Source organism: Trachypithecus francoisi, unplaced genomic scaffold, assembly GCF_009764315.1.
Source record: "Trachypithecus francoisi isolate TF-2019V2 unplaced genomic scaffold, Tfra_2.0 Lachesis_group18, whole genome shotgun sequence".
Lineage (NCBI taxonomy): Eukaryota > Metazoa > Chordata > Mammalia > Primates > Cercopithecidae > Trachypithecus > Trachypithecus francoisi.
This window is the reverse complement of record NW_022681463.1, coordinates 68,874,708-68,900,708: the sequence shown is the minus strand read 5'-3', so window position 1 is coordinate 68,900,708 and position 26,001 is coordinate 68,874,708. Positions and strand designations below refer to the sequence as shown.

Genomic DNA, 26,001 nt, shown 5'->3' with positions numbered 1-26,001 from the left:
TGATTTTTTTTCTCTTGTAAATTTGTCTAAGTTCCTTATAGATGCTGGATATTAGACCTTTGTCAGATGCATAGTTTGCACAATTTTTCTCCCATTCTGTAGGTTGTTTACTCTGTTGATTGTTTCTTTTGCTGAGCAGAAGCTCTTGAGTTTAATTTGATCCCCCTTGTCAATTTTTGATTTTGTTGTGATTGCTTTTGGTGTCTTTATCATGAAGTTTTGCCCATTCCTATGTCCAGGATCTATCTTTTTTGTTTTTTGTTTTTTTTTGAGACAGAGTCTCACTCTGTCGCCCAGGCTGGAGTGCAGTGGCAAAATCTCAGCTCACTGCAACCTCTGCCTCCTGGGTTTAAGTGATTATCTTGCCTCAGCCTCCTGAGTAACTGGGACTACAGGTGTGCACCACCGTGCCCGGCTAATTTTTGTATTTTTACTAGGGATGGGGTTTTACCATGTTGGCCAGGCTGGTCTTGAACTCCTGACCTCAGGTGATCCATACACCTCAGCCTCCCAAAGTGCTGGGATTACAGGCATGAGGCACCACACCTGGCCGTCTTTAATCCATCTTAAGTTGATTTTTGTACATGGTGTAAGGAATGTCCAGCTTCAATCTTCTGCATATGGCTAGCCACTTATGCTAGCACCAGTTGTTGAAATGAGAGTCTTTTCCCCATTGCTTGTTTTTGTCAGCTTTGTCAAATAGATCAGCTAGTCCTAGGTGTGCAGCCTTATTTCTGGGTGCTCTATTCTGTTCCATTGGTCTACACTATTCTGAAAGAAAAAGTGCCTGTTTTTGTACCAGTAACATGCTGTTTTGGTTACTGTAGCCCTGTAGTATAGTTTGAAGTTGGATAACGTGATGCCTCCAGCTTTGTTCTTTTTGCTTAGGATTGCCTTGGCTATTCGGGCTCTTTTTTGGTTCCATTTGAATTTTAAAATAGTTTTTTCTATTTCTGTGAAGAATGCCATTGGTAGTTTGATAGGAATAGCATTGAATCTGTAAATTTTTGGGGGCAGTGTGGCCATTTTAATGATATTGATTCTTCCTATCCATGAGCATGGGATGTTTTTCCATGTGTTTGAGTCATCTCTGATTTCTTTGAGCAGTGTTTTGAAATTCTTGTTGTAGAGAGCTTTCACCTCCCTGGTTAGTTGTATTCCTATGTATTCTTTTTGTGGCAATTTTTAATGGGATTGCCTTTGATTTGGCTCTCAGCTTTGCTCTTATTGGTGTATAGAAATACTAGTGATTTTTATACATTGATTTTGTATCCTGAAACTTTACTGAAGTTATTGATCAGCTGAAGGAGCTTTTGGGCTCTAAGTCTATAGGGTTTTCTAGATATAGAATCATGTCATCTGCCACAGAGATAGTTTGACTCCCTCTCTTCCTATTTGGATGCCCTTTATTTCTTTCTCTAACCTGAGTGCTCTGGTTAGGACTTCCAATACTTTGTTGAATAGGAGTGGTGAAAAAGGGCATACTTGTCTTGTGCCAGTTTTCAAAGGGAATGCTTCAAGCTTCTGCTCATTCAGTATGATGTTGGTTGCGGGTTAGTTATAGGTGAAAAAAGAGGAAAAACTCAAACAATCTAACATTGCATCTTAAAGAAGTATAAAAATAAGAGCAAATCAAACCCCAAATTAGTAGAAGAAAAGAAAGATCAGAGCAGAAATAAATGAAATTGCAATGAAAAAAATTGCAAAAGATCAACGAAACAAAGTGTTTTTATTTAAAAGTTAAACAAAATTGACAAGCCTTTAGCTAGATTAACTAAGGGAAAAAGAGAGAAGATACAAATAAAATCAGAAATGAAAAAGGAGATATTACAACTGATACTGCAGAAACTAAAATTATAGAAGCCATTAGTGGCGTCTATAAGAAACTATATGCCAATAAACTGGAAAATATAGAAGAAATGGGAAAATTTCTAGACATGTACATCTTACCAAGATTCAACCAGGAAGCAATCCAAAACCTGAACAGACCAATAACAAGTAATGAGATTGAAGCCATAAAAAAGTCTCCTAGTAAAGAAAAGCCCGGGACCTGATGGCTTCACTGCTGAATTGTACCAAACATTTAAAGAAGAACTAATATCAATCCTACTTACAGTATTCTGAAAAATAGAGTAGGAAGAAATACTTCCAAACTTATTCTACAAGGCCTGTATTACCCTGATACCAAAACCAGGTAAAGACACACTAAAAAAAGAAAACTACAGGCTGGTATTTCTGAGGAATATTGATACAGAAATCTTCAACAAAACACTAGCAAACTGAATTCAATAATATATTAGGTAGATCATTCATTATGTCCAAGTGGGATTTATCCCTGCAATGCAAGGATGGTTCAACATACACAAATCAATGTGGTATGTCATATCAACAGAATGAAGGACAAAAATCATATGATCATTTCAATTGATGCTGAAAAAGCATTTGATAAAATTCAGCATCCCTTCATGATCAAAACCCCAAAAAAACTGAGGATAGAAGGAATATACCTTAACATAATAAAAGCCATATATAACAGACCCACAGCTAGTATAATACTTAATGGGGAAAAACTGAAAGCCTTTCCTCTAAGATCTAGAACATGACGAGGATGTCCACTGTCACCATTGTTATTCATCGTAGTACTGAAAGTACTAGATAGGGTAGTCAGACAAAAGATATAAAGGGAATCCAGATTGGAAAGGAAGAAGTCAAGTTATCCTTGTTTGCAGATGATACAATCTTATATTTGGAAGAACCTAAAGACTCCACAAGAAAACTATTAGAACTAATAAACAAGTTCAGTAAAGTTGAAGGATAGAAAATCAACATACGAAAATCAGTAGTGTTTCTGTATGCCAACAGTGAATAATGTGAAAAAGAAATTTAAAAGTAATCCTATTTACAATAGCTACACATAAAATAAAATGTCTAGGAATTAACCACAGAAGTGAAAGATCTCTATAATACAAACCATAGAATACTGATGAAAGAAATTGAAGAGCACACCAAAAAAAAATGGAAAAATATTTTATGTTGTTCATGGATTGGAAGAATTAATATTGTTAAAATGTCCATACTACCCAAAGCAATCTATAGATTCAGTGCAATTCCTATCAAAATACCAATGACATTCTTCACAGAAACAGAAAAAAGCAGTCCTAAAATTTATATGGAACTACAAAAGACCCAGAATAGCGAAAGCTATCCTAAGCAAAAAGATGACATTGCTTGACTTCAAATTATACTACAGAGCTGTAGTAACCAAAACAGCATGGTACTGGCATAAAAGCAGACACATAGACCAATGGAGCAGAATAGAGAGCCCAGAAACAAATCCATACACCTACAGTGAACTCATTTTTGATAGTGACCAAGAACATATTCTGGGGAAAAGACAGTCTCTTCAATAAATGGTACTGGGAAAACTGGATATCCATATGCAGAAGAATGAAACTAGACCCCTATCTGTCACCATATACAAAAATCAAATCAAAATGATTAAGGACTTAAATCTAAGACCTCAAACTATGAAACTACTATAATAAAACATTGGGGAAAATCTCCAGGACATTAGTCTGAGCAAAAATTTCTTGAGCAATACCTCACAAACAGGTAACCAAAGCAAAAATGGACAAATGAGATCACATCAAGTTAAAAAGCTTCTGCACAGCAAAGGATACAATGAATGAAGTGAAGAGACAACCCGCAGAATGGAAAAAATATTTGCAAAGTACCCCTCTGACAAGCAATTAATACCGAGAATATATAAGGAACTCAAACAACTCTATGGGAAAAAATCTAATAATCTGACCAAAAAATTGGCAAAAGATTTGAATACACATTTCTCAAAAGAAGACATACAAATGACGAACAGGTATATGAAAAGGTGCTCAACATCAGTGATCATCAGAGAAATGCAAATCAAAACTACAATGAGATATCTATCTCACTACAGTTAAAATGGCTGATATTCAAAAGACAGGCAATAACATGCTGGCTAGGATGTGGAGAAAAGAGAATCCCTGTACACTGTTGGTGGGAATGTAAATTAGTACAACTACTGTGGAGAATAGTTTGGAGGTTTCTCAAAAAAATTAAAAATTGAGCTGCCATATTATCCAACAATCCCACTGCCACGTATATACCCAACAAAAGGAAGTCAGTATATCAAAGAGATATCTGCACTCCTATGTTTGTTGCAGCACTGTTTACAATAGCTAAGATTTGGAAGCAACTTAAGTGTCCATCAACAGATGAATGGATAAAGAAAATATGGTACATATACACAAGGGAGTACTATTCAGCCATAAAAAAGAATGAGGTCTAGTTATTTGCAACAACATGGATGGACCTGGAGATCATTATGTTAAATGAAATAAGCCAGGTACGGAAAGGCAAACACATATTCTCATTTATTTGTGAGATCTAAAACTCAAATCTGAACTCATGGACCTAGGGAGTAGAAGGATAGTTACCAGAGGCTGGGAATGGAGGGGGGGTTTGGGGGAGGTGAGGATGGTTAATGGGTCCAAAAACATAGAAAACATGAATAAGACCTGTTTGATAGCACAACAGGGTGACTTTAGTCAATAATACCTTAATTGTACATTTAAACATAACTTAAAGAGTGTAATTGGATTGTTTGTAACTCAAAGGATAAATGCTTGAGGAGATGGATATCCCATTCTCCATAATGTGATTATTTCACATTGCATGCCTGTATCAACACATCTCACATACCCCATAAATATATGTACTATGTACCCACAAAAATTAAAATTTAAAAAATTATGTAATTGTCATTCCAGATATATCTTCATATATACATTTTGATTAAAAAGATGGGTAGTTGAGTGCATTCACGAATATAGTTTTCTAAAACTAGGTTCATATTATAGTGCTACCTTCAAAATATAAAAATTAATTTCACTGAAACTTTACAGAAGAAAATAAAGAGAAATGGAAAGAATTGTTTAAATTTAGATAAGTATTTTGCCACTTTAAGTGATATTATTTCAAAAAATATTTTTCTAAGATTATGAAAAAATGTGAAAAAATTAAGAGGTTACAGTCTTTGTGTTTTTATTTAAAGCAATATACATTAATCTGCTTTGAAGAAGGTTACTGTCCTCACTCTACCTGTTGCCTCACCCTCTCCATTTTCAGATTAGTACGTTTTATTGTTATGACATTATCAAGTATAACATTTAAATTCTATTTTGTCATTATAATTATTGTACTTGGTTAGTCTCAGTTCTGTGTTTAAATGGATTCTAAGGTTATCGTAACTCCTATGTCATAGTTTTTCCATTTCTCAGTTCTTTATTTTTATTCGTCTCTTAGCTGGCTGTATTTTACCATCAAGACGTTTTTAAAAATATGCTTTTTGGTTCCATGTCCTTTATGTTTGACATGTTTATGAGTCATATCTATAGCTTTTATACTTGAAGGACAGCTTTGTCATGTATTCTATTCTTGTGTCATATTTTGTTTCCTTAAGGACAATATTTTCTGGCATTGAACATTGCTGTTAAGAAAACAGACTAGCTTAATTCCCCTCCTCATTTACTTCCTAAAGAATTTTTTTTTAAACTTTGAGGTTTAATACCTTAACCAGGATAATATTTCTTGATTATGTTATTCTGTAGTAGCTTTTTTTTTTTTTTTTTTTGAGCACCATATCCTTTTTTAAACTGAAGGTTCTGCTGTTCATTTTAGAAAATCTTAACATACTCTATTTAAAAATATTCTATTCAGCTAGGTTGTTCTATACCATTGTATTTTGGGAACATTTTCTTATGTTGGATTGCTTTTGTTCTCCCTATTTATTGTCTTCTCTCATATTATTCTGAATTTTAAAATCTTTTTCCTAAGTATTGGCTGTTTTTATCTCAAGCATTTTTCCATTTTGAGTTTAACTATTTTTGTAATGGTGTTATTTGGTCCTCAGCTTTTTTCTTAGCTTGTCTAGTTCCTTGCTTTTATATAATTTGTTCATTAAGTTCCTTTGTATGATACATTTTTATTGAATTGGATTTATAATAGACTGAATTATTCAATAATATGTATTTGGATCACCAAACAAATATATTGAGAATAGCAAGTGGATTTTAACTCTCCCGGTAACCCAGATCAATTACTAGTGGCTTTCTGGCCCACTATGTTAAGAAGGACTCTAGATTAGCATCAGGTCTCTACAGGGAGGGGTATACTTAATGATGGCTGCCACGTAAAAGCTATGAGATGGTGATGGTGATGCTGCCCTCTTATTTCAGAGGCATGTTTACATTTCATATAGTACATTACAGGTGACTAAACGTCATGGTTGTGCATCAGAGAGGGTAAGATGATGATTAGGAGAAGCTTCAATATTACCATTTATTTATTGATTCAACAGTTATTTATTAGAATTTACAATGTCTCAAGCATGATACTAGGTGCTAGGATGAAGTGCAAGATATATATGGTCCTTGCTCAGATAGAACTTATAGTCAAGTAAGGGAGATAGACATTAAATGAACAATCACAGAAATACTTAACTACATTTGTGATAAGGAATGTAAAGGAAAAGTGTATTCCCCCAATGAGTTCGTCCACCAAGATTGTGGCATTGCAGTAGAGAGAGTTTAATTGACCACTAGACTGACCCATGTGGGAGAATTGGAGTTATCACTCAAATCAGCCTCAGCTCGTTAAGTTCTTAGTGCAGGAACTCAGGGCATTTTCTTCTTTTAGATTATCTTTCAGGTTGGGTTCTCTGTCTGATTTTTTTTCCCCTTCTTATGTTGTGATTCTTTTTTGATTTTCTATGTTTAATAATCACTGTGCTTTTCTCCCTCATATTGCTGGGACTGTATGTGTGTAACCCTGACTTGACGTTCTGTTTTCTCTGATTTAATGTGAGTGAATATCCCTTCACTCTGCACTTAATCTGTGACTTGTTTATGTTCCCCAAAGAGCTATGGTATGGGAGCAGGCATTTTTATTATATCTACATTTAGTCAGGAGGTAAGGGAGAAAGTAGATAATTCAACTGTAATCATACAAGCAGTTGTCGTTCTGAGTTTTTGTTAGAATGAACTTTATAACAAAATACTTCTAGTGGCAGTTTTATCTTTTTTCTATAGCAGAATTGTTTTGGGATTCAAATTGTCCCCAGTTCAACACAGTATGCTAGAGTCTCTATGCTGTCAAAAAAATAAGCTGTAGTTGTTTACTTCCTCCATTTTACCCTTCTCTCAGCAGCAGTTTCTCCCTCCAAGTCAGAGAGCAAAAGATGAGGATACCCTTTGAGTTAGTCTCTCTCAGTCTCTCATTTGGTATTGGTACCAGCACTTTAATACCTAATAAAATGAAAGCAAAACAATGTACTTGAGAGAGATTCTTTCATCTGACTTCGTTTTACCGTTTTTACCTAGAAATCCTTGATATCGTTCTTTACCACTATGGTCTTTTAAAATAACTTATTTGTGAATATATTGCAAACATATGCTTTGCACCATACCATTGTATCTAGAAAACCTATACAAATGCAAGGTTATCTGTTTTCTCACAAAGTTTCTGCACTTCCAGTTTTTGTTGAGATTTTTACTGGTTTAGCAGTCAGATACTCAGGAGATAGAAAGTGAATCAAATTGAACTTCTCTTTTAAAAATAATGTATAACATGGAGCCATAAGCAAATTTGTAATAGTTATTTTATCATGTAAAATAAAATGTACAATAAAACACTATGTAATAGTGTGTGTTTTATCATGATTTGTATATTTTATGTAGCTACACTATTTGTTTTCTTGGGTATCTGTTACATGCATTTATTTTTCTCACAGCCATCTAGTTGTGTATATATTCTAATAACTTTAAAGATTTTATGGTGAACAATTATTTTATAGATGACTTTAAATTTATCTACTAATTTTGTTATCTCTTAATGGTTTTGATTATTGTAAGATTTTAGAGGGGTTGAAATTAAAAATATATAAGGTTTAGATATAAATAATTGGAATAAAATCATAATTTTATAAATAAAATAATTTTAAATTTTTAGATAGAATAAATCAAATAATTGGAATTAGAATAAATTCTAATAAACTTAGTAATTTTATATAATAAACATAATACTTTATAAAATTGAAATTAAATATTTTAATTCTAATTATTATATTATAAATAAAATATTTATTATACAAACATAAAGAAAATATTTATAAAATTAGAATTATAAATTTTTTTTTTTTTTTTTTGAGATGGAGTCTCGCTCTGTTGCCCAGGCTGGAGTGCAGTGGCCTGATCTCGGCTCACTGCAAGCTCCGCCTCCCGGGTTCACGCCATTCTCCTGCCTTAGCCTCCTGAGTAGCTGGGACTACAGGTGCCTGCCACCACGCCCGGCTAATTTTTTGTATTTTTAGTAGAGACGGGGTTTCACTGTGTTAGCCAGGATGGTCTCGATCTCCTGACCTCATGATCCACCCGCCTTGGCCTCCCAAAGTGCTGGGATTACAGGCGTGAGCCACCACGCCTGGCCCAAATAAATTTTAAAAAGCAAAATTTATAATGATTTTAGACATACAGAATTATTATAGAAATACTTAAATGTAAAATTCTCATAGTAGACTTACCACTTGATTTATAACTCCATAACTTTATATATTTCTATTTTATATATTTTATACTTTTTAAAACAGATTTTTTTTTGCAAAAAAAAGAAAGAAAATCTTTACCATGCTCATAGTTGAAGGAATGAATTTATGGATATACTCTACCCTACAATTTTCTCTGATACAGAGATCTGAATCTCTAACTTTCTTTAAAAATGTAAATTTTTTTTTTTCAGGGGAAGTATTACAAATGGAAGATGATCTGGTGATTTCATTTCAGTTAATGCTATGTGTCCTTGACTATTTTATTAAACTCTCACCTCCTGTGTTGCTCAAAGAACCATATAGTAAGTATTTAATTTACGCCCCTTTTACTTTCTCATTCGGCAGTTGCTTATTGAATGTCTAGTGGGTACCAAACATGGTTCTAAGGCTGACAGGATGATAAAAAATAAATCAGACATGGGCTTTGCCCTTAAGTAGTGTAAGTTATAGAAGGAAAGATAAGACATGTAACCAAATGATTAGAGTATATGGTAGAAAGTGGTTTGGGTCAAAATACAACAAATGGAGGTTCAGGAGACAAGAAAGTTTTTCCAGCTGTGGAAGACCAAAGAATACCGTATAAAAGAAGTAGTATTTGAAACTAACATGGAAGAGTGGTTAGGATTGGGGAAAGGCATTCTCAGTAAATATGTTGGGAGAGGGCATGCCCAGTGAAGAAAAGCAAGAAACAAGAAAAAGATATGAATGAAATTGTGTGGGAAAGAGTGGCCTATTACATGGGAACAGCTTAACTAAGTTTTTATTACTATTGGATGTTGTAATAACTATGTGTTTTTTTGTATATAAGCTATAACTCATACTATTTCAGTGGGTGATGAGTGATGAGACGGGAAGTATATTTAAATAAAAATAACTTGCTAATATAATTAGATAGCATTAAAGAAGTATGAGTGGCCGGGCGCGGTGGCTCAAGCCTGTAATCCCAGCACTTTGGGAGGCTGAGACGGGTGGATCACGAGGTCAGGAGAGCAAGACCATCCTGGCTAACACGGTGAAACCCCGTCTCTACTAAAAAATACAAAAAACTAGCTGGGCGAGGTGGCGGGCGCCTGTAGTCCCAGCTACTTGGGAGGCTGAGGCAGGAGAATGGCCTAAACCCCGGAGGAGGAGATTGCAGTGAGCTGAGATCTGGCCACTGTACTCCAGCCTGGGCAACAGAGGGAGACTCCATCTCAAAAAAAAAAAAAGAAGTATGAGTAAGGTATATTCCTTTTAACCTAGAATTGCTTCCTTTCATGGCCTCAAGAGTAGGATTTCAAAGTCACTTATATTATTATATACAGAAAACTGTAAACTTTCCTAAGGTCAGACTAACTCCTTGCTTCTGAAATGATGAAAGTATTAATGCTAAAAATAATAGATAACATGGATGTTTCAAAGTATTGTTGAAATGGGTGGAAGGATGAAGCCTCATTAAACTTTGTGAACAAGAATTTAGTGGAAAAATGAATTTTGAAAGTGTGTTGAACATGGTTTGGCAGAGAAGGCAGAAACCATCATTTAGCAGAAACCGCTGGCAAAGAAAGAAAGAAAACTTCTATATAGAAAACAAATATACTTCAAATTTTCTCCCAAATTTTATAAATTTCCTTTATATACCCTTTTCCCACTTTTTTTCAATGTTGTAACTTAGTAAGTTGATGTTGCAAGTTACTTTAGGTTGACAATCTTTGTTCTTTTGGATAATTCAAATGTACATTTGAATTCTCTAAGTGCTCTGTTAAAGAGAAATCAGCATGCGGTATTATTGAACTGACTGAATATGGTAACTCTTAATTAACTTTTGTTGTAGAGAATTTCAAATAAATACAAAAATAGACAGTAGTGTAATAAGCCTCCATGTACTTATCATGTAACTTCAACAGATAACTTACAGTTAATCTGTAGCCCCATCGCCTGCTCAGTTCCCCCAGCTGTGTTATTTTGAAGCACATCTTTGCATACCATTTCATCCTTATACATCTCAGTATGTATCTCTAAAAAATACTTTTTTTTTTTTTTTGAGACGGAGTCTCGCTCTGTCTCCCGGGGCTGGAGTGCAGTGGCCAGATCTCAGCTCACTGCAAGCTCCGCCTCCCAGGTTCACACCATTCTCCTGCCTCAGCCTCCCGAGTAGCTGGGACTACAGGCGCCCGCCACCTCGCCCAGCTAGATTTTTGTATTTTTTAGTAGAGATGGGGTTTCACCGTGTTAGCCAGGATGGTCTCGCTCTCCTGACCTCGTGATCCGCCCGTCTCAGCCTCCCAAAGTGCTGGGATTACAGGCTTGAGCCACCGCGCCTGGCTAAAAAATACTTTTAAAAAAGTGTAATTACAGTGCCATTTGTTATCACACCTAAAAATCAATAACTAGTGACTCCTTAATATTACTGAATATCTACAAAGTGCTCAGATTTTCTTGTAAAAATAATTAAATTTTTTTTTACAGATTGACTGTATCAGAATCAAAATAAGATTTATACTTTGTGATTGGTTGACATGTTTTAAAAACTCTTTTAAAAGTTTCTCTTCCGGCCGGGCGCGGTGGCTCCAGCCTGTAATCCCAGCACTTTGGGAGGCCGAGACGGGCGGATCACGAGGTCAGGAGATCGAAACCATCCTGGCTAACACAGTGAAACCCCGTCTCTACTAAAAAGTACAAAAAACTAGCCGGACGAGGTGGTGGGCACCTGTAGTCCCAGCTACTCGGGAGGCTGAGGCAGGAGAATGGCGTGAACCCGGGAGGCGGAGTTTGCAGTGAGCCGAGATCCGGCCGAGATCCGGCCGCTGCACTCCAGCCTGGGCGACAGATCTAGACTCCGCCTCAAAAAAAAAAAAAAAAAAGTTTCTCTTCCATTCTTTCTTTTTTTCCTTGTAATTTATTTTTTAAATAATCAGATTGTCTTGAGTTTTCCAGTGTGGTTTTTGCTGATCATATTCTGTGGTGTAGTTTAACATGTTCCTCTGTCCTCTCAATTTCTTGTAAGTTGTTGATTGGATCTAGAGGCAATACATACTTTTTATACTTAATCATCTGTAATTTTTTTTTTTTTTTTTTCGAGACAGAGTCTCACTCTGTCACCCAGGCCTGGAGTCCAGTGGCGCGATCTCCGCTCACTGCAACCTCTGCCTCCCAGGTTCAAGCAATTCTCCTGCTTCAGCCTCCCGAGTAGCTGGGACTATGGGCATGCAGCATCACGCCTGGCTAATTTTTGTATTTTTAGTAGAGACGGGGTTTCACCATGTTGGCCAGGCTGGTCTTGAACTCCTGACCTCGTGATCCACCTGCCTTGGCCTCCCTAAGTGCTGGGACTAGAGGCGTGATCCACCACGCCTGGCCATCTGTAATATTTTTAATAGCTGAACCTGTATTTAGTTTGGATTGGGAATGCTCAAAATAATCCAGGAGATTTGTTTAAATCACAGTTTATTATCATATTATTATATTTACTATAATATATTTATACCTATCTTTTAAAGACATCATAATTTACTAAAACTTAAAATATTGTTTTTATGCTATGTCTAGAAATTGAATTCAGAAATATTTGCTAATTATTTTTAAGACTCTAAGACAGAAAACATTTTTTTCCTCTTGCAGACTAAGATACACTTAGATTTAGTTTGAAAGTAGGCTATTTGCATGCCTTCTCTTTGTATTTGTTTATGAGACTGTAGTTTACAGTTCTTTTTGGGCTGTTTGGGAGCAGAGTAGAAGAGGGATGACAAAAACTAATATTGGTACATAATTCGTAGTAGATATGGATGAAATTGTTATCCTTCTAATAAGTAAAAGTAGTAGAAAGTTACCAAGATTATTTTTGACCTAAGTTATAGTTAGAATACTTCATTATTTTATATGATGGATGTACAATTGTTCTTATCTAATTTCCACTTTTACAGAAACGGCTGTTATACCCATTAATGGTTCACCTCGAACACCCAGGCGAGGCCAGAACAGGAGTGCACGGATAGCAAAACAACTAGAAAATGATACAAGAATTATTGAAGTTCTCTGTAAAGAACATGAATGTAATATAGATGAGGTAATTTAACTTCATGATTTCTTTAAAACAGTTAAAGTAGATTTAGATGTAAGTCCTCCCTAACAATGTTTACTTCTTTTGTGATGAGCATGTTTTTTGTAATTAATGCTAACTCTTTTGCAGTAGTAAAATATTTAGAAAAAATTAATTTGTTATATTTAGTTACTTTGATTTTAAAGAGAGTAGCTCCCTCACTCTGGAATCACTGAAAAGTATATAATCAAGACAATAGTTTTCAAATGTAGTTTTTTATTTTATTCCTCTGAGGTTACTGATACCCCTAATGTTTTAAAATATCCTACCAAGGGTGGGCGTGGTGGCTCACACCTGTAATGCCAGCAATTTGGGAGGCTGAAGTGGGAGGATTTCTTGAGGCCAGGAGGTCTAAACCAGCCTGAACAACATAGTGAGACTCCGTCTCTACAAAATACATATTTAAGAAAATGAGCTGGGCATGGTGGCATGTGCCTGTAGTGCCAGCTTCTTGGGAGACTGAGGCAAAAGGACTGCCTGAGCTCAGAAGTTTGAGGTTACAGTGAGCCATGATTGCATGACTGCACTCCAGCCTGGGCGCCAGAGTGAGACTATGTCTCTAAAAACCAACCAACCAATCAAAAAAGCCCTGCTTAGAAAACTCTAGTGCTCTAGTGTTTTGGTTTAGTGATAAGTGATACCAACATTAAATTTCTGTTTGGCCTTCTATAATTACTCTCTTTCTAAATATTACAGCACATAATAACTGCTGGAGAATACATATGAATTGCTTATCTTGCTCATTGAATGTGGCTCTTTGAAGGAATCTTACAAATAATGTATTAAATCTCCTTTTTATAGTGAGTAAACAAGCTTCCAGGGACTGATAGCTTATTATTAACAGAGTCTCCATTAGACTTTGGGATATCTGGTACTACTGCTTCTTTCCTTTTTACCTTACAGTTTTTTTCATAATTTGTTTTATTGTCCACAATCACTAACACCAGATAGCAGTAAAAAATGTTACATCTTTGAAATTTCTCTGTTAACTTTGGGAAGGAATGGGAGTGTGGTCCTAAAATCTAGTTTAAGAAGTATTAGAATGATTTATCAAGATATATCATAGTTTTGCACTATGGCTTACTAATTTCAACAAATATACAGTTAACTCTTGAACAACAGGTTTGAATTGCGTGGGCCCACTTACACACAGATTTAATTAATTATATATATTAGAAAAATTTTTGGAGATTTGCAATAATTTGAAAAAACTTGTAGCAAGCCATGTAGCCTAGAAATACTGAAAAAATTAAGAAAAAGTCATGTCATGAATGCATAAAATGTATGTAGATACTAGTCTATTTTATTTACTATACCATAAAATATATACAAATCTATTAAAAAAGTTAAAATTTATCAAAACTTATACAAGCACAGACTGTACATGGTGCCATTTGCAATCAAAGAAAAGTAAACACACATGAAGAGGCAATATTAAGTCATAATTTCATAAAATTAACTAGTCCATATTGTACTATTGTAATAATTTTGTAGCCTGTTGCTATTGCGGTAAGCTCAAGTGTTGTATCCTCTTAAAAAGCTGCCACGTGACACTAATCATCTCCATGTGAGTTCATCTTTCCAATAAATTGAATATTGCAATAAAAAGTGACTTATTGAGGTTTTCACTATTTTTTATCATGTTTAGTGCAATACCATAAACTTTGAATAACACCATAGGACCCATAAGGAGTTGCACTAGTGATGCTGGGATTTTTCCGAAGAAGCAGAGAAAAATCATGACGTTACAAGAAAATGTTGAATTGCTTGATATGTACTGTAGATTGAGGTCTATAGCTTCAGTTGCCTGCTGTTTCAGGCAGATGATTTTTGTTAACAGATGACATAAACTTACTGTAAATGTATTTTCTCTTCTTACAATTTTCCTAATATTTTCTTTTCTCTATTTTTATCATAAGATGATAGATATATAGTATGTATATATAGTACATATACAAAATATATGTGAATCAAATCTTTATGTTATTGGTTGGCTTCCAGTCAACAGTAGGCTGTTAGTTAAATTTTGGGTACTCAAAAGTAATCGATAGACCTGTAGTCTCAGCTACTTGGGAGGCTGAGGTGGAAGGATGGCTTGAGCCCAAGCGTTCGAAGCTGTAATGCATGTGATGGCACCTGTGAATAGCCACTACACTCCAGCCTAGGCAATATAGAAAGACCCCCTTCTCTAAGAAAATAATAAAAAATAAAAAAGTTATACACAGATGTTTTTACTGCATGGGGGACTGACACCTCTAACTTACTCTGCATTGTTCAAGAGTCAACTTTGTATAGATATAGATATATCAACTTTATATATTCTAAAAAAGAAATTCTGGAAAAGAAAACATATTATGTAGAAATATTAATAGTACATATAAATATGTATACTTATATACATATAAATATATATGCTTTCTTTTTCTAGAATTACAAATTATCTTTACAAATAAGCTGACAAATGTAGTCGAAATATTTCTTTTTACTCTGGGTTTGTTGCTTATTCATAATATAATGAATAGCAGCAAATGTAGTTTTCTTATTCCTGATTGTTAGTTATCTGGATTTCAGAACTACTTGAAAAATTTCATTTTTAAGATTAGGAATAAACCATTTTTCTACTTTTAATTTTAAAGAATTTCTTACAATTTAGAATCTTCATAGTTACGATTTTTAAAGTACAGTCAGTTAAAAGCTTAGGTGGTATTTTAACTGACACTTCATTAACTACATATTGCACTTATGGTTATATAACTATTGGTTAGTCATTTTGATTGGTTAATTTATGGTATATATATGGTTTATATACCTAATATATAACTAATTGGTTTGTTTATGGTTATATAACTATTGGTTAGTCATACTAATTAGTTAATTAGAACTAGTTACGTTATAAATATTCTAGGTAAATGTAAGCTAATTAGGAAACAAAACTAATAAGTATTTCAGAGACTTAATTCTTATAACTTATTTGGGAAATAGAGGTAGGAACTGATATTAAATTACTCCCACCTTAATAAATGTAAACTCCAAGTTTGGCAAGGAAGATAAATAAAGAAAAGCAAATTGTTTAAAATTCTGTTAACACACTGCAAGTATAAAATGGCCAGGAATATAACTCCAGGTTTTCTGACTGTGTGTGTGTATGGTTTTTTTTGGATCCATATTAATTATAGGGTGCTTTTGCATAAAACCACATATACTCCCACAAAACATTTTTATTTTTAATTTTTTGATAGAAAAAAGTTTTATTATCAAAAAGTAGGTAAATATTTCTTTTGTTTTTCTTTTCCTTTTTTTTTTTTTTTTTTTGAGACGGAGTTCAGCTCTGGTTGCCCAGGCTAGAGTGCAATGGCGTAGTCACGGCTCACCGCACCCTCCACCTCCTGGGTTCAGGCAATTCTCCTGCCTCAACCTCCTGACTAGCTGGGATTACAGGCATGTGCCACCACGCCCAGCTAATTTTTTTTGTATTTTTGGTAGAGGCGGGACTTCTCCACATTGGTCAGGCTGGCCTCGAACTCCCTACCTCAAGTGATCCGCCTGCTTCGGCCTCCCAAAGTGCTGGGATTACAGGCATGAGCCACCGCGCCCGGCCTGATAAATATTTCTTAATCAGGTCACAAAACCCACAGCCTACAAAATAAACAATTGATAAATTTAAGTACATGAAAATTAAGAAGTTTTCTCCATCAGAAGACACCACTGAATAATTTGGTTTTGAAATGAATTATTGGGTATTAATTTTGGGTGTGAACTTTTTTTTTTTAATTTATGCTTAAAAATTGACTTGATATTTTCTGAGCAGATATCAGATGACCTATGACTGAAATGTCCAAAAATATACTCTAGAGAGAAATCAGAGGCAATGTAGAAAAGTGAAAAGAGCCTTGGCTTTGATGGTAGACAGACTGGATTTTAATCCAAACTCTGCCACGAGTCAAGTTGCTTAATTTTTTTGAGTGTCCTGTCTTTTTATCATTTGTTAAATGTGGAATATTGAAATTGGTTTCAAGGAGTTCTCTTCCCATAAATCCCATTTCTTTAACAGTTTCCTACTTACCTTCATATGCATTAAAAAGTAAATAATTGAATTAATTATAAATATTACACTATCTTGAATGGATGTCATTGATAAAATGTCAGTTAACACTTTCATTCTAGTGTTAATAGTGACAGAGATTAGATTTGGTTTTACATTTTAATGATCATGTTGTAATTTCATCTTTTTCAGGTGAAAAATGTTTATTTCAAAAATTTTATACCTTTTATGAATTCTCTTGGACTTGTAACATCTAATGGGCTTCCAGAGGTAATCTGAAAGGAAATTTAATAAAACATTAATGTTTTGAGACTATGGAGGGAGGATAATTGTCTAACTTTCTTAGATCAATTTACTGTGTATCAAAATTTTTTTTTTGCCCAAGAAGAATCTAGCCAAGTAGAATTGTGGTGAAACTAGCTTTTGTATAGTAACAAAAAGCTTTTGAGTAGATAATCAAATGTATTAGCATCATTTTGTGATTTATACTAGAAATCAATCTTTATTGAAATTTTTCAAAACCCAAAGTATAGACTTTTAAACTTCTAAATACCATTAAATAGCTAAATATACACAGTTACATTTGCTTTGGTAAGCATCATTAAGTGTAGGAACCATGATTAATGCCATCTACATTATTGGCATTACTATATTGTGGAACATCTCTTTTGAGGACTTTTAGGAACTACTTAATTGAAAATACAAATGTATTTGTTGAAATGACTGTGACTATTGCAGAAGTGTTTTACTTTTGTGATAGTCCATCTATCTTATCTGTTTTGTTTTGCATTTTCCTACAAATGTCTTTCCAATGAGAACAGAATAACAGAGCTTTGCATGGTAAGGTGCAATATGTGGAGAAAAGGATGCTGTGATAAATGATGAAGAACAAAACCAGTGTTTTAGAAGCACTTAGTATTAGTCACTGTGACCAAAAGGCATGAAATAAAATATCTAGACTGCTAGTTCTGTAACCTGAATTGATAGCTAGTTTTTGAATTAATTTATTAATTCAACAAATATTTTTTGAATGCTTAATATATGTCAGACATGTGCTAGATACTATGGATACAGAGATTTCACTCTCAGTCAATATCCTTAAAGTGCTAGTGGGAGAGGCTGACAAAGATATAGACCATTACAGGAGTCTACAAGACTGTGATAAAAGTATACTCTCCTGCGATATCTCAAAGGAGAGTACCTAATCCAAACTGGGGCTGATAGGTTTTGTGGAAAATAGTTTAGAGGTGATGTGATTTCAAATCTGAGTAAGCATTACAGATACAGCATTTACAAGGGTTGGACATTATAGATGCAAAGGTGCAGTGATGTATGATAGTATGGTCTGATCAGTGAACTCTTAAGTAATTCATTAAGGTTGGGATACAGGGTAGAACAATTAAAATATGGTACTGAAGAGGCAAGAAGGGACCAAATGTTATATTAATGAGTCTTGTTACCACTTTTGGTACCAAAAAATAGGCTGTTCATAACTTTAAAATCTGTGATAGCAATCTTTTTTTTCCTTTAAAAGGATTACAGTTTTAATATAAATCTTAAGAGTAATTTTACTTTTTCTCCAATATTTCACATAATATAGTCAATCGATAGATGACTGGTAATTAGTGCCTCAACTAAGGTAGGACAGGAACAATGATTAAACTTAATCAAGCACAGATTATTGTTCTATCTAATATATTTATGAAGATTAATGAAAAGTTTGCATTTAATTGGGTTTCTTCCTATCTCTTCTTTTAGAATGCAATTTTCCTTCTCTCAGGTTGGAATCACTTTGGCATTAAAAGTCACAGTAGAAGGCATGCCAATAGCTTTCTCTTGGGCATTGGTTTTTAAAGTATGATTAAAAAATTATGGATCAGAACTGATGAAAGATTTACAAATTCTAGCAATTGAAAAAGTATCTAAGATTGGGAATAAATTGTGCAAGTGTGTTAATTGAACTGATAAACTTTTCTCTTGCCCAAGATACTTAACTGAAGGGTACTGGAGTGAACCAAAGGGTTTAGAAAACATTGGTAGAATATGTAATCAAGAGGATTTGCAATAATGTTTGAAAAAATATTTTGTATTGATAAACATAAAAGTAGACTGGGCACTGTGGCTCACGCCTGTAATACTAGTACTTTGGGAGGCTGAGGCAGGTGAATCACCTGAGGTCAGGAGTTCAAGACCAGCTTGGCCAACATGGTGAAACCCCATCTCTACTAAAAATACAAAAATTAGCCGGGCGTGGTAGCAGGTACCTATAATCCCAGCTCCTTGGGAGGCTGAGCAGGAGAATCGCTTGAACCCGGTGGGTGGAGGTAGCAGTGAGCCGAGATTGTGCCACTACACTCCAGCCTGGGCAAAAGAGCAAAACTCCATCTCAAAAAAAAAAAAAAAAAGATTAAAAATAAAGCATATATGGAATGTTTGGAAAATCTTGGCAGTTAAACAGTTATAATAGTATCTATTTTTATCTTTGGTACTGTTTTGTAGCATTGGTTATCTTTGTCTATGTAAAATTCTAGTAAATCTTTCATATGCATGAAATAGACCTAAAATCAAAGTTGAACAAATATTGCAATTTTCTGTACCTCACTTTTAGATAGACCTTATTTATATTGCATGCAAACTCAGTGTATATTGCAAAATTAAATGTATATTGTACAAAAATTCTTTAATGAAATCTGTGCCTCTGTGTTCTGAGAGATGTAATGACATGTAAAGGATAATTTCCAGTGACTTTTTTCTTTCAAGGTTGAAAGTCTGTCTAAACGATATGAAGAAATTTATCTTAAAAATAAAGATCTAGATGCAAGATTATTTTTGGATCATGATAAGACTCTTCAGACTGATTCTATAGACAGGTATTGCACATGGTATATTTGATTGATTTGCCTTAGATATAGGTTGATACTGATATAGGTAGATTATATAGTTTTTAGCTTAGCGACCTTTAGATATCATTTGCAACAAATTACTTTCAAATGTCTTTATACAAAGAAAAGGTTAACAGTATTTTAAGCATATAACTTATCTACAAATATAGATTTAATGTGAAAAGTGTGTCCTATAAGTTATCTTTTTGCAGTTAACTGAATATAATTTTTTAAAATGTGCACCAAAATATAATGTCTAAAGTAATTAGTTTCTGCAAATAGTGGTGGTCTCTATTTTATTAGTATCCTTTCATATACTATTGCCTGCCTGGTTTATTAAAAAAAGTTAATACAAAAGTGTAGTCTCTTTTATTATCATGTAGAAACCTAAAATTGGAATGGTTGAGAGTGATTGTTAAAATTTTTGACTGATCTTAATTTTGTGTCTTTAGCATGAACTCTTTTAATAGGAAACTGAAAATATGCATAATTTAGAAGTTAAACACAGTAAAATGTTTTAAATTTTATTTAAGTGGAAATAAAGTTTTTGGAAGGAATAATGCATTGAAAAACTAGAGTTTTAATGCTTTTTAATACTGAACAATTTGGTTATCAATACCACCAAGGAGAAAGCATCTGACTTTCACTTTTAAAAAAATAATGGTTGGTATACCTCTTTGTCATAAGTGTAATGGAAAGAGACCCACAATTAAAAGCAATAGTGAAAAAGATTTTATTTAAGCAGCAGTTGGGTCATCTATTTTCTATCATATCTATTATTGAGTTATCATTTTATATGATTTTATGAGACAACAGAAGCATTATACTGCTTTTTTGATGCATAAAGCACAAATTGTAAATTTTCAGTATGTGAATGACTTGGCTTATTGTGATTTAGTTTTGAAACACAGAGAACACCACGAAAAAGTAACCTTGATGAAGAGGTGAATGTGATTCCTCCACACACTCCAGTTAGGTATGAATTTTCCTACTTTTAATTATATTATAATTTTGTTATTCATTGCTTTATAGTGTTTCAGATTTGTTCACATGTTTCTTTATGTATTCATACATACATGTAAGAAATACATGTATCCATTCATACATACATACATGTAAGAAATACATATTGAAGGCTAGGTGCGATGTGTCACACCTGTAATCCCAGCACTTTGGGAGACCAAGGCGGGCAGATCACCTGAGGTCAGGAGTTTGAGACCAGCCTGGCCAATATGGTGGAACCCCATCTCTACTAGAAATACAAAATTAGCCAGGTGTGGTGGTGTGCACCTGTAATCCCAGCTGCTTGGGAGGCTGAGGCAGGATAATTGCTTGAACCTAGGAGGCGGAGGTTGCAGAGAGCTGAGATTGTGCCATTGCACTTCAGCCTGGGTGACAAGGGTGAAACTCTGTCTCAAAAAAAAAAAAAAAAGAAAAAATATGTATATATATAATCTTTGTGTGCTGGGCATTTTACTAGTTGCTGAAGATATGGTTATTGGACCTAGTTTTGTCTATCCTTAAGGAACATAACCTAAAATAGGAATGTGTTCCATTTTAGTAAATAAAAAAAAAAAATTAAAAGTATCACTATTTGATCTGCATACAACCTAAAAGGATTAGAACTATTTTTTATGTCTTTTTCCTCACTCATTTCCCACCTCAAAATCTGTTATCAAGGCTTGTTGAATAATCTACCTCCAAAATATTTCCTGAGTTCATCTACTTTTCTCCATTTCTGCTCTCCCAACTCTTGTCCAAGACATCGTTCTCTTTCTCCTGGATTTTTTTGCAGTAGCCTACTACCTGCATCTGGTCTCTTCACTGTTGCTGTCTCCTCACCATCAAAGCTATTCTCCATAAAGCCCCCAGAATTTCTCCTAGAAATGTAAATCAGTTACATTCACTTTGCTGTTAAAACCCTCTGACTGCTTCCCATTGCAATTGGTATACAATGCAAATTCCTTAACAATGCCTAAAAGATCTTATATGATCTGGTTTCTGTTGCCTCTCCAACCTCATCTTGTTTACTTTCTTGCTCTGTGTTAGCCACACATTGGCCTTCTCTTAGTTTCTTGGGATTTCCAAGTTCTTTTGTACTTTGAAAACTGTCATATCCCTCTTCTTGACATTCCCTCTTCTTGAAACTCTTCCTCCTTTTCTTTCCATGGATTACCAACTGCTACTCTTCATTCAGCACAAATATAGCTTTTGAAAATATGTTTCTCTCTGAAGTATTTTATTATTTATCATAGCATCCTGTTCCATTCTTTATAGCATGCATCCCAATTTATATTGGTAGATTCATTTGTGTTTGCTTGTTTTTTACTAATACCCAAAATAGCCTTAAAATTCCATATCACAGAGACCATAACTTTTTTGTTCACTATCTAATAATTAGGACCTGTTATAATACTTGGTACATAATAGGCAATCAGTAATATATTTCAAATGACTGTATAAATATGTACATGAATACATTTTCATATAAGTATAGTATATACTTATGGACAAGATACTGAGATGACACAGAAGGGACTATAAAGCAATGTCTGAACTGAATTTTGAAACATGTAAAGGCCTTTGTCACAGGATAAAGATTTTAGGGAATGGGAACAGCATGTTCAAAGGGATAGAAGTGTGAAACATGTAAGTGGAGAAAACTGCTGTCACACTACCGACAACAATCAACACGGAAATAACACATTTGGAATCAACACATTTGTACAACATTATGTGACCAAATGTGGGCAAGTTTTCCTCACCAAGAAACAAGCAATCAGTTCTGCAGCAGTCCCCAGCTGGGTGTCCTCTAATATACTTCTGACACTGGTTACCTGGAGATAGTGTCAGATCCCATAGGTTGAGAGCTCAGTCCCCAAAACTGGCCCCAACTTCAGATGCCAATTGCAAGTCTGGGTTTTTGGATCTTCTGACCAAAGGGCTTCAAGTTGGGGATCCCATGACACCTCTTAGGTTCGATTAATTTGCTAAAGTGGTTCACAAAACTCAAAGAAACACTTCTGTTTACTGGTCTATTATAGATGATATTACAAAGGATACGGATGTAAAGATGCATAGGATGAGGTATGGGGGATGGGATGGGAAGCTTCTATGCCCTCCCTGGCCAGACAGCCGTCCAGGAGCCTCCACGTGTTCAGCTATCCGGAAGTTCTCTGAACCCTGCCGTTTTGGGCTTTTATGGAGGCCTCATTGCATAGGCATGACATATTAAATCATTGGCTATTGATTATCAAACTAAACTTCAGCTTCCCTCCCCTCCCCAGAGGTTGGGGGCTGGGGTCGAAGGTTCCAATCCTCTAACTCTGCTTTGGGCTTTCTAGTGACCAGCCCCCATCCAGAAGCTTCCTAGGGGCTGCCAGCCATGTCAATTCATTAGCACACAAAAAGACATCACTGGAGTTTCTAAGTATTTTAGGAGTTGTATGTCAGGATATGGGGTCAAAGACCAAACATGTATTTCATAATATCACATAACACAATGTGTCTGGGAAACTATTAGCAGCAGCTCTGTATTGATTGACTGTAAAATGGGAGTAGGAAGTCACAGGAGAGGAGAGTGAGTGCTAGATATGAAGGGCCTTATATGCCATACTCACAAATTTGGACTGTAGCATGTATATGATAGAGCCTGTGCTATAAATGGATGTTAAGCAAGGGTAAGGATAAAATCAGACATAATTTTTGCAAGTTCACATGGTAATAGTCTGTGGGGGGGATAGACTGAGGAGAATAAGAAAAAGTGAGAAATAAACCTGTCAGTCTGTCTCAGCGGTTCTTAACCAGGTGTGCAAATTAGAATAACCTGAGGAATTTTGTTTTGATTTTTCTTTTAAAAAATTGTGTGTCCCCCGGGATGGTGTGGTGGAAGAGGGGATGAGGGAAAGAAATGAGGGGCCTGAGTGAGATTTTTATTGTGGGGTGGGATGGGTAGGACAACATATTTTAGTAAGAAAATACAGAATAAAAGTCAAGTGTTTTTACGCAAAAAAAAAAAAAAAAAAAAAAAAATTTTTTTTTTTTTTATTATACTTTAAGTTCTAGGGTACATGTGCATGACGTTTATATCATGTATAACTCCCCAATGCAATCCCTCCCTCCTCCCCCCTCCCCATGATAGGCCCCAGTGTGTGATGTTCCCCTTCCCGAGTCCAAGTGATCTCATTGTTCAGTTCCCACCTATGAGTGAGAACATGCGGTGTTTGGTTTTCTCTTCTTGTGATAGTTTGCTAAGAATGATGGTTTCCAGCTGCATCCATGTCCCTCCAAAGGACGCAAACTCATCCTTTTTGATGGCTGCATAGTATTCCATGGTGTATATGTGCCACATTTTCTTAATCCAGTCTGTCACAGATGGACATTTGGGTTGATTCCAAGTCTTTGCTATTGTGAATAGTGCCGCAATAAACATACGTGTGCATGTGTCTTTGTAGTAGAGTAATTTATAATCCTTTGGGTATATACCCAGTAGTGGGATGGCTGGGTCATATGGTACATCTAGTTCTAGATCCTTGAGGAATCGCCATACTGTTTTCCATAATGGTTGAACTAGTTTACAATCCCACCAACAGTGTAAAAGTGTTCCTATTTCTCCACATCCTCTCCAAAAAAAAAAAAATTGTGTGTCCCATTCCACTGAGGAATATGCCTTGGCCTTACTACCACAAACATAGTATATGAAAATCTCTGGACTTGTCTGTTGCAGCAGTTTACTTGAGAGGTTTTAAAGATCTGACCCAATGGTAGTGGTAGGAATGAAGGAACAATAACAGATTTGATAAATATTTGATGAATTCATACTTAGAATATTGTTCTAGAGGCATTTCTGAAGAAGCTATCTAGTAAGCAGTAGGATAGTCTTCTATAGATTTGGGAATCATCAGGGGAGTTAAAACCATAAAAAAAATGAAATTACTTGAAGTGAGGGTGCATAAAGAGTCGGTGGCTAAGGGCGGAAGCCTAAAGGATGCTAGCATTAAGGACTAGATAGAAGTTGTGAGGTTCTAGAGCAGGGGTCCCCAACTCCTGGGCCAGGGACCAGTCTGTGTCCCATTACAAACCGGTCCATACAGCAGGAGGTGAGTGGTGGACAGACAAGCGAGCATTACTGCCTGAGCTCTACAACTCCTGTCAGATCAGCGGTGGAATTAGATTCTCGTAGGTGCGTGAACCCTATTGTGAACTGCGTATGTGAGGGATCTAGATTGTGTGCTCCTTATGAGAATTTAATGGCTGATGATCTGAGGTAGAACAGTTCAAAACCATTCCCCCTACCCTCCGTGGTCCATGGAAAAATTGTCTTCCATGAAACCAGTCCGTGTTGCCAAAAAGATTGGGGACCGCTGTTCTAGAGAATGGGAAAGTATGGTTGGGAAGCGCAGAGAGTGAAGCCAAGAAAGCTGAGGGAGGGAAGGAGTTTCATTAAGAGCAAGTGTTTCTCTAACAGTGTCAAATGCTTCAAGGAAGGTCAAGTATTAGAACAAATGAGAAAAGTCTTTTGTTTTTACCAATTGGTCATCTGTGGCTTTAATCACTGTAGCTTAAATATGATTAGTGTACACAGAAGCATATAGAAGCTGTGTTGCAATATATTTGAAAGGCGAGGCCAGGTGTGGTGGCTCACGCCTGTAATCCTGGCACTTTGGGAGGCCAAGGTGGGCACATCACCTGAGGGCAGAAGTTTGAAACTAGCCTGGGCAACATGGCAAAACCCCGTCTCTACTAAAAATACAAAAATTAGTCCAGTGTGGTGGTGGGCATCTGTAATCCTAGATAATCAGGAGGCTGAGGCAGGAGAATCGCTTGAACCCGGGAAGTGGAGGTTACAGTGAACCAAGATTGCGCCACTGCACTCCAGCCTGGGCGACAGAGCAAGACTCCTTCTCAAAAAAAAAAAAAAGAAAAAAAAGAAAAAGAAAGAAAGAAAAAAAAAAAAAAAGAAAAAGAAAGAAAAAAGAAAAGAAAGATGAGGAAGGTAAATACTGGTTTAGACATGTTTAGCTGAGAACACTGAGCATATTTTACTAAATAATATTTGAGGATCTTTTCAGCCCTAAACAGTCTGCAGTTCTTTGCATAATTAAAGTATCCCAAATGTTCAGCTACTCCAAAATTGTAATATTGATATTTACCATATACTGCCCCCTTCATATACACACACATACAATTATAGAATTAATGAGATCTTAAGAGATTGACCTAATTTTATGCTTTGAAAATGGTGACTTTTAAATGTATCCAGGATCTTAGTATCCTTTCTTCTTGAAGGTCTCTGTAAAGAAGAATCATCTGATTCTTTACTTGAGTTGCTAAATATCTTATTGTCTTTAATTTGAAA

At 35.2% G+C, this 26,001-nt stretch overlaps 1 protein-coding gene across 1 annotated transcript in view; it reads left to right on the top strand.

Moving 5' to 3' along the window:
- Positions 1-26,001, top strand: part of RB1 (RB transcriptional corepressor 1) — a 181,798-nt gene that overhangs the window by 52,442 nt on the left and 103,355 nt on the right. Inside the window, exons 7-11 of the mRNA XM_033176909.1 lie at positions 8,833-8,943; positions 12,544-12,686; positions 16,954-17,031; positions 19,522-19,631; positions 20,542-20,619. Coding sequence (XP_033032800.1) covers positions 8,833-8,943; positions 12,544-12,686; positions 16,954-17,031; positions 19,522-19,631; positions 20,542-20,619 — 520 coding nt within the window. The remainder of the gene's footprint in view (positions 1-8,832; positions 8,944-12,543; positions 12,687-16,953; positions 17,032-19,521; positions 19,632-20,541; positions 20,620-26,001) is intronic.